Below are 9612 nucleotides of genomic sequence, written 5' to 3' on the forward strand. Positions count from 1 at the left end.
AAATTTACAAGATTCTACAACATATAATATATAAGATAGATGGTGTAGGAACATGTATTGCATCAAAGCCACACCCCCTAGCATGTAAAAGCATCCCTACACACCCCACACTTAGCCCAAATTCGTACACAAATATACCTGGTTACTCAGACTTCACCGGTGCACCAAAATCCTCATTCAAGCATTTTAACAAACACCTTGCGGGTATAAAGAGTGTGCTTCTAATTAAACAATGGTGGAATATGGTGGCCCTTCCAATTTTTAACGAAGAAGAGGGAATTCTAGTTTACAACTCTGTATACACATTAAACACACAATTTCGACCAACACAAGCCACCCACCATAAAAATTACATAAGAACTACATAAAAAAAATTAGGGGATTAGGGCTCTTGAGAATGGGATGTATATTGTTATCTACTCATTAAAACACAAAAATAAAGAAAAGAAGAAGAAGAAGAAGAAGAAGAAGAAGAAGAAGAAGAAGAAGAAGAAGAAGAAGAAGAAGAAGAACATACCTATAGACTAGAGAAGGAGAGCAAGATAGAAAGAAAAATTGGAGAAATTTTTGTGAGGAAGAAGAGAGGAATTCGGGCAGAAATAGTAGAGGCAAAAAGAGTAAGTAGCATTGGTTTTGAGTTTAATTGGGTTAAGGATGGGTATGGGTAATAGAATAGGTTATAATGTTAGTTGTAATGGGTATATGGGTAGGTTAAATAGGATGGTTTATTGAATAAAATAAAAGAAAAAAAATGGAAAAAAAAAACTTACCTGTACACCGCTAGCCCGGCGCCTCGCGCCCTGCCTGGCGCTGGGGTTTTTGATGTTTCTGGTTTCAGCGCCCCAGGCAGCGCTGGGCGCTGGCCTAGGCGTTGTTTTCGCAAAATTAATTAATTTTTTTTTGAAGAAACTCCTATACCCCGAGCCTTTTATATACCCAATTTACATGTCCTACACCATCCTACTTATCATTTCTACTCTTACAAAGAAAATACAAATTAAGAAGTTAAACTAAGAAAGCAATAAAAATTGGGTTGCCTCCCAACAAGCGTCTGATTCAACGTCGCGGCACGACGCAGAGTCTCGCTTACTCATCAGCGAGTACAACCTTGGTCTTCTCACGATTAATCATTCCTCCCCAATAGTGCTTGACTCTATACCCATTCACAACAAATTTCCTTTCACCATTTAAAGCTCGCAGCTCGATTGCACCATAAGGAGTGACTCTCACCACCTTAAATGGACCTGATCATCTCGATTTTAGCTTTCCAGGAAATAGCCTTTGCCTAGAATTTCCTCGAATTAAATAATAATACATGTTGCCCTGGCTCGAAGTGACGCGGCTTGATATGTTTGGCATGCCATCTTTTTGTCTTTTCTTTATAGAGCTTAGCATTTTCATAAGAGCGCAACTTGAACTCATCTAACTCATTCAACTGCAAAAGTATTTTCTCGCCCGTGGCTTCAAGGTCCATGTTCAGCTTTGTAATGGCCTAGTATGCCTTGTGTTCCATTTCAACGGGCAAATGACATGCCTTCCCATAAACAAGTTTGTAAGGGGACGCCCCAATTGGTGTTTTATATGCAGTTCTATACGCCCATAAGGCATCATCTAACTTTGCAGCCAAATCCTTCCTATTCACACTTACCGTCTTCTTTAATATCTGCTTCATCTCTCTGTTTGACACCTTAGCTTACCCACTTGTTTGAGGATGATATGTTGTAGAAACTTTGTGGTGAACTCCATATTTAGTTAGAAGGTTATTCAACAACCGATTGCAAAAATGAGTCCCCTCATCACTAATTAAGGCACGTGGAGTCCCAAATCTTGAAAATATGTTCTTTTTCACAAATGCAGCTACCACCATGGCATCATTTGTTGGCAAAACAATTGCCTCCACCCATTTTGACACATAGTCAACTGCTAGCAAAATGTATTTGTTTCCTCTAGACGATGGAAATGGTCCCATAAAATCTAGCCCCTACACATCAAAAAGCTCAACTTCTAGAATGTTATTCAAAGGCATCTCATACCTCCTTATGATTGTTCATGTTCTATGACATTGGTCACATTTCTTAACGAATGCATGGGCATCCTTGGATAAAGTTGGCCAAAAGAGACCGGATTGTAGTACCTTTGTAGCTGTTCTATCTCCTCCATAATGACCCCCATAAGGTGATGTGTGATAATCATACAACATTAATTCCACCTCTTTTTTCTGGAATGCATTTCCTCATCAACTGATCAGCATATTGCTTGTACAAATATGGCTCATCTTAGTAGTAGAAGTTCACATCATATAGAAATCTCTTTCTAGATTCAGATTGGATTTCAGGAGGAAGCACCCCACTCATAAGATAATTCATATAGTCTGCGTACCATGGGGGAGGGTCTTGGGTTATAGCAAAAAGTTGCTCATCCGGAAACACTTCTTTAATTTGGCCACCCTTCTCCACGTGATCGTGATTTTCCATCCTTGATAGATGGTCAGTTACTTGGTTCTCTGTCCCCCTTCGATCTCGTATTTCTACATCAAATTCTTGCAGCAACAAAACCCAATGCATCAATCTAGACTTATATTCTTTTTTGTAAACAAATACCCGATTGTTGCATGATCGGTATGGACTATGACTTTTGTTCCCACCAAGTATGCCTGAAATTTTTCAAAGGCCCACACAACAGCTAACAACTCCTTCTTAGTGGTGGTGTAATTCAGTTGTGCATCATCAAGAGTCTTACTCGTATAGTAGATGGAATAAAACACCTTGCCTTTCTCTGGCCTAGCACTGCCCCAATATCGTGGTCACTTGCATCACACATAAGTTCAAATGGTAAGGACTAATCGGGTGCCACAATAATGGGAGCAGACACCAACTTCTTTTTGAGTTCTTCAAATGCCTCGAGGTGGGTGTCATCAAAGTTGAAAGTTACATCTTTTTCAAGCAACCTGCACAAAGGAGTAGCAATTTTAGAAAAATCTTTAATAAAACGTCGATAGAAACTCCGGACACCCTTCACTGAAATAGGTGGAGGTAATTTTTCAACCGCCTCCACCTTCGCCTTATCAACTTCAATGCCGCTCCTAGATACTCTGTGACCCAACACGATACCTTCTTGTACCATAAAATGACACTTTTCCCAATTCAGTACCAGATTTGTTTCTTTACAACGGGCCAGCACCTTGCTTAAATTCCTCAAGAAATCATCATAATAAGACCCAAAAACTGAAAAATCATCCATAAATACTTCCACGAATTTTTCCCCCATATCGGTGAAAATAACCATCATGCACCTCTGGAAAGTGGCTGGTGCATTGCAAAGACCAAACGGCATTCGCTTGAAGGCAAAAGTACCATACGGACAAGTAAAAGTGGTCTTCTCTTGATCCTCTAGGAATATGAAAAATCTGATTGTATCCCGAATAACCATCAAGGAAGCAATAGTATTCATGCTCGGCTAATCTGTCTGGCATTTGGTCAATGAATGGAAGTGGGAAGTGGTCCTTGCGGCTTGCTTTGTTGAGCCATCTATAATCAATGCAAACTCTCCACCCCGTCACAGTGCGAGTAGGAATTAGCTCATTCTCAATCACAGTCATTCCTCCCTTTTTGGGCACACATTGAACTGGGCTTACCCAATTGCTGTCAGATAGGAAAAATGATACCTGCATCGAGCAACTTGATTACTTCCTTTTTCACCACCTCTTTCATAATGGGATTTAACCTCCTCTGCTGCTCCACACTATGGTGGTGTCCATCCTCCAAGAAGATTTTATGCATGCGAACCGATGGACTAATTCCCTTTATGTCAGCAATAGTCCACCCAATAGCCCTTTTATGCTCGCGGAGTACTCTGAGCAATTTTTCTTCTTGAGTGTTGGTCAAGCTGGATGAGATAATCACGGGCAATGTCTTAGAGTTCCCCAAATAAGCGTAGTGCAGATGCATTGGAAGCGGCTTAAGTTCTAGCTTCAGAGCTTCTTCAATAGATGGCTTAGGAGGGGTCAGAGTGACAGGCCTGTCCAACTCCTCAAATTTTTCAAACCCATGGACATAACTGCAGGACATATCCAGTACTTACTCAATTTCTCCCATCATTTCATCTTCACTATCTTCTTCATCCCCAATCAACACTCGTTCAACAGGATCTACAGGGATCATATAAGGCACTAACGATGTGGCATCACTCTCACCACAGAGATCATGGATAACTCTTCATAGTGGGCTGGCAACCTGAGTGCTTTATAAACATTGAATACCTCCACTCGATCACCTACTCTCATTGTCATATTTTCTTCGCAAACATCAATAATATCTCGGCACGTGGCTAGGAATGGATGCCCCAAAATAAATGGGACTTCCTGATCAGGCTTGTAGTCCAAGATAATGAAATCAACAGGGAATATAAAAGACCCCACTTGAACTAGCACATCTTCAATCTCTATTTCAGGATGAGCAAGGGAGCGATCAACTAGCTATAAGATTACCGTTGTTGGGCGTGACTCACCCAACCCTAATTGTTTGAACACAGATAGCGGCATCAAATTGATGCTCGCTCCAAGATCACATAAGGCTCGCCCAACTGCATGTTTATCAATCGAGATTTGGATAGTGAAACTACCTGGGTCCTTCAATTTCTGAGGTAACTTGCTTTGAATTCTTGAACTACACTCCTCAGTGAGTGCCACAGTTTCGAACTCGATTGGCCTTCTTTTATTTGCCACTATGTCCTTGATGTACTTTGTATATTTGGGCACTTCTTGTATGATGTCAACCAATGGAATATTAATTTGAGCCTGCTTCAAAATATCTAGAAACTTTTTATATGCGGCGTTATCTTTTACTTTTTGCAATCTTTAAGGGAATGGAGGTGGTGGCCTTGCAACCACTGGTGGGAGTTGCTCATCCACTGCCTCTCCAGCTGGCTTCTCGGACGCCTTAGATTTTTCTGATGTTGATTCTATAATGGCTGGCCTCTCATTAATATTCATATATTTGCTCTTTTTCGACTAAACCTCTTCTAATTGTCTCTCATTCCTCAACGACACGGCATTAAGGGATGCCTTAGGATTAGCTTCAGTGTCACTTGGAAGAGCTCCAACGGGTCTAGTGTTTTAAGCGCTGGCAAGCTGTCCCATTTGGCGCTCCAAATTTTTGAAATCGGTCCTGAGCTGTTGATTGTCAAGCAATAACTTCTTCAACAAATCATTCGTATTCTCTTCTACCTGTTGAGGTGGCTTCTGCGGTTGATTGAAGTTTCCTTGGGGTCTATAATGAGTCAGATTCGGCTGATTTCCACCCCATGAGAAGTTGGGATGATTCTTCCAATTTGGGTTGTAAGTGTTCCCATCTGTTGCATTGTCATTCTATTCACCTAGTTTGCCAATTTCGCTATATCAGCTCTCATGGCCGAGAAGTCATCAAGCTCAATCAACCTGGCTACTTTTTGTTTAATTGCCTTGCGTGAATCCCCATCTCCTTGCTAGTTATGATCATTAGCAGTGAAGTTATTTAGCAAGAGTTGGATTTCACTATACGGTTTTGCCATGCAACTACCCCTACAAGCTGAATCAAGTTCATCTTTGAGGTCTCATCTAGCCCGCCAACAAAAGTGTGTCCCAATACCTCATCAGTCTGACAATGGTGCGGGCAATCTCTGAGTAGCTTCTTGTATCTTTCCCAAGCTTGACGAAGTGTTTTGCCTTCCCGTTGTTCGAACCCAAGAATTTGACTCCTCAATGACTTTATCTTCTTGGTGGGGAAAAACTTGATTAAGAATTTCCTTTCTAGATCATCCTAAGTATGGATTGAGTTCTCGGGCTCTTTCTGTAACAATTCCTTAGCTTCTCCCAGCAGTGAAAAGGGAAAAGGTTTCAGCCTAACATAGTCCTTGAAAATGTTCGGATAATTGTAGGTATCCGTAATTTCCAAGAAATTCTGAATGTGCCTCTGCGGATCTTCATGAGATAGACCCACATATTGCCCTGTGGACTAAATCAGCTATACCATGTACTGTTTGAGTTCAAAATGCCCTGTGATCTTAGGCTTCACAATAGCCTGAGTCATATTAGCAAGATTGGGCCTTGCGTCTTCTATCACCGCACACTCTACATTACCTGTCATCTCTATTTGTTGTGGTTGAACTACGATGTCCAACTCTTTTTCTATTCTAGTTCTAGCTTCGACCTTTCTCCTCACTTTGTGAAGCGTCCGTTCAATTTCAGAATCAAGAGGAAGGAGATTGTTTGCGCTTTTACTCCTCCGCATTCAAGAGAAGAGCATGTGTTAACACAAACAAGGTAAACTGAAAATTAAAATTTGAACAAATAACTAATAAAAGCTTAAGTCAGCAAAGTAGCTAATTTTTAAGTCCCCGGCAACTGCGCCAAAAACTTGTTGCTCCCAAACGCACACGCAAGTATACGTGATCGTACAAGTAATAAAATGTTAAGTCGAGTGTCGAACCCACAGAGACTTATATCAATTGCTCACTAACTCACCAATATGGTTATTCAAGTTCAAGAGTTTAATTATACTAAACTACAATTCTAAGTAATAACTAAATTATCAAGCAGTAGAATGATTGTTATGTATTCAATAAAGACAAATATTTCAGGGTTGTGATCGATTCACCAATCCTATTGTGTTCTAGTTAACTCTCCCTCTCATACAATTCACTCATGGTTGCTAATTAATCGATAATTTCTCTTATAGCCTTCTCCCAAAATACTACTCGCCTATTCAAAATAGATTAACGTCTATATTTCTATGGAATCAATCTATTAAGAACACATTAAAATTACGATATTTAATTAAGCATGGTGACTAGGTATATTTCTATCCTAACCACAAATCCGCCCCCTAAGGGTTAAGATCATGCTCTCTTCAATTCTTCTCTAATCTAAACACGGCTTTCCCAAGCATAGCATACGTAGTAAATAGAACCTAATTGTTGGCCAGACAATTAAGCAATTAATCACAGAATTGAAGAAACAACCATATATTAGTGAATTATAATCGAGGTTAAGTCAACATTAAACAACAATATTCATGGCTTAATCACAACCCCAGAACAATGGGGTTTTAGCCACTCATGATACTAGCAAACAATTGCATAAGTTTTGAATAATTGAAAATACTAGAAAAGATGAAGAAATCTGAGATGTTCTTGCTCCCGGATGTTTCTCGTGTGTATTTTTCCTCCAAAGTGGTGTCCCCCCTTCAAAAATAAGCTTAGTCTTTCTTTTATACATGTTGGGTAGGTCTAGGGACGAATAAACCGTGTCCTAGACAAAATAGGACAAAAATCACGTCAACGGCGCCCTGGACAGCGCCAGGCACCCACCAGGGCGCTGCCCAAAATTCAGCTTCTGTTTCCAGCGCCACAGGTGGTGCCAGGCGCTGCCTATGGCGCCCAAATGCCCAATTTTTTTGGTTTTGTTCGTTTTGGCTCTAATTTTGCGCGTTTCGCCCCCAATTGCTCCCGAATCATTCCTACACATGAAAACACTTTAAATTAATATAAATCATAGCATTTAACATCCCAAATTCACGAAACAAAAGTAAAATATGAGGTGATATACATAGAAATATATATGTTTTAAGCTAAACATCAACCAACAGCTAGAGCCGTACAATCTCGAAGACACTCAAGAAAGAGTGGGAATTTCTCAAGGACACGTGGGTCAGGGCTTAAATTAAAGGATAAGATTTGTATGAAATGGTACAGGTCCGTACTAGGTTATTGTACACTTGTACCAATAGAATTCTTTACTACAATTAGGAATGTACTATATTGGGGTTTTTTCCTCCTATATAAAGGGGACCTCAATCATTTTGTAAGGATCATCTCACATTATTCACTGCAATAGAATATTCTACTATGTTTTTCTTGTTTAACGTGCTCAACATTTGTTCTTCGGCTTTATTGTCTTTACTTTATTGTTCATACTTTGTTGTTCTTAGCTGACCTCGAGGTCCCTAGGATAATCAAGCTCGAGGCTCCTTTTGGTTCAACAACATTAATTTGGTTCACCAACTTTTCTTACTTAAGCTTAATACTACTTTTATAATCACTAGTATTAGAATATATCATATATCTTTAAAATCATAAATTATCTTTAATTGTTACTCGCATTTTTCGAGGTAAACAATCTTGTTGCACCTCTTTTATCGAACATCTGGACGTCATCTTCAATTACTTTAGTTCGGCTTTCAATTGTATGGAATCTGACAAAAAATACACCCCTGTGTACTTGTGCAATTTTTTCAATTCCCAGTCCTCCCCAAATTTTCTTAAAGTATTCTTCAATGGCTGTTTGTGGGGGATTCGATCCCAGCACATAGCATGAACAACCCCTGTTTTTCAGTACTCCACTTCCTCAGGGATATCTTCCATTGTTATTTTAACATTGTTATTCGTCATTTTCTCACTCGTCATGTCCTCCCCCTTCAATGCTATTTTTTAGTTCCGTATTAAGGCAAAACATAATAATCGGCTAAAAAATAGAATTTTTCACAACAAATATGGGAAGCATTTTGTTTCCAAATTCTTGTTCATTCACTCATTACATGGAAACTCAAAGATGATAATATAGAAGATATTCCAGAAGTCACAAGTCCACCCCAAACAAATGCAGATGGGATGTACATCAGGTTCAGGAAATCATGATATTTTGAGTTATCGTCGTTGTAAACAATTTTCTGTAGATCCATTGTTGCACCTAATGCTGTACCGGCTCCTGTTGCTACTATGCCGAAGATAATCTGTATGAATTTCACGGAATTAAATTAAAATCAATATGATACTTATAGTATATATTATCATATAAAATAACTCCTTAATTTGTAGACCTTCAATTTTTTCTGAATAATATAATGTAACGCTATATTATACTTCCCTTTTTCCATTTAAGGGAGATATAAATTACTAATTAAGAGTATACATTGTTGGACTATTTAAGAGAAAATTTAACGGTGAATCAAGAAAATAATCTTTATGGTGCTGACCAATCTTTTCTGTACCATTCCTTGTGAATACTTCGCACAAACCATTATACTTTTATTTAGGAATTATTGAACTATTTTTCTAATTTCCAAACTTTGAAAGAAAATAGAAAAAGAAGACTGAAAGAGAAGTTTTACTATATCCGATTATAAAAAAAAATACATAAAACATCATATAATAAGTGGAATTAGCAATTAACATAATTAAAAAAAAAGCAAGTAAAATTATGGTAGCAGTGTAAAAATTCTTTACGCCGACGAATAAGACACTCTTCATTTTCTTATGTTAATTTGTTGAAACATGGTGTATTACGGCAATCCATGGTCTGTTAGTGCCTAGTAGAAATATTTCACACAGAAGTTAGAGAAATTGACATAACTGTATCATCCGAGATTAGTCTCTCATGGTATCTTTCTTTAATTTGGGTCCCACCATAACGTGTTGACACGTACTATGATTTTTAATTAGAAAGGAAAATATTTTAGTGAAACCAATCAATTAACAGAAACAAAAAAATTATCACAAGACGAATATAGATCGATTTGACAAGAAGATAACAAAATATTATTATTTTAACTCTCAACATTATTTATTATTGAAGCTTGA

At 38.5% G+C, this 9612-nt stretch overlaps 1 protein-coding gene across 1 annotated transcript; it reads right to left on the bottom strand.

The window, feature by feature from the left end:
- Positions 1 to 1693: 1693 nt before the first annotated feature.
- LOC142170445 (uncharacterized) lies at positions 1694 to 2564 on the bottom strand. Its single transcript, XM_075232357.1, has 3 exons — positions 2295 to 2564; positions 2135 to 2218; positions 1694 to 1981 (listed from the first exon to the last, which is right to left on the bottom strand). Exons 1-3 carry the CDS (start codon positions 2562 to 2564, stop codon positions 1694 to 1696), a joined length of 642 nt encoding a protein of 213 aa, XP_075088458.1.
- Positions 2565 to 9612: the final 7048 nt, after the last annotated feature.

This window comes from Nicotiana tabacum, chromosome 16, assembly GCF_000715075.1.
Source record: "Nicotiana tabacum cultivar K326 chromosome 16, ASM71507v2, whole genome shotgun sequence".
NCBI classification, from domain to species: domain Eukaryota; kingdom Viridiplantae; phylum Streptophyta; class Magnoliopsida; order Solanales; family Solanaceae; genus Nicotiana; species Nicotiana tabacum.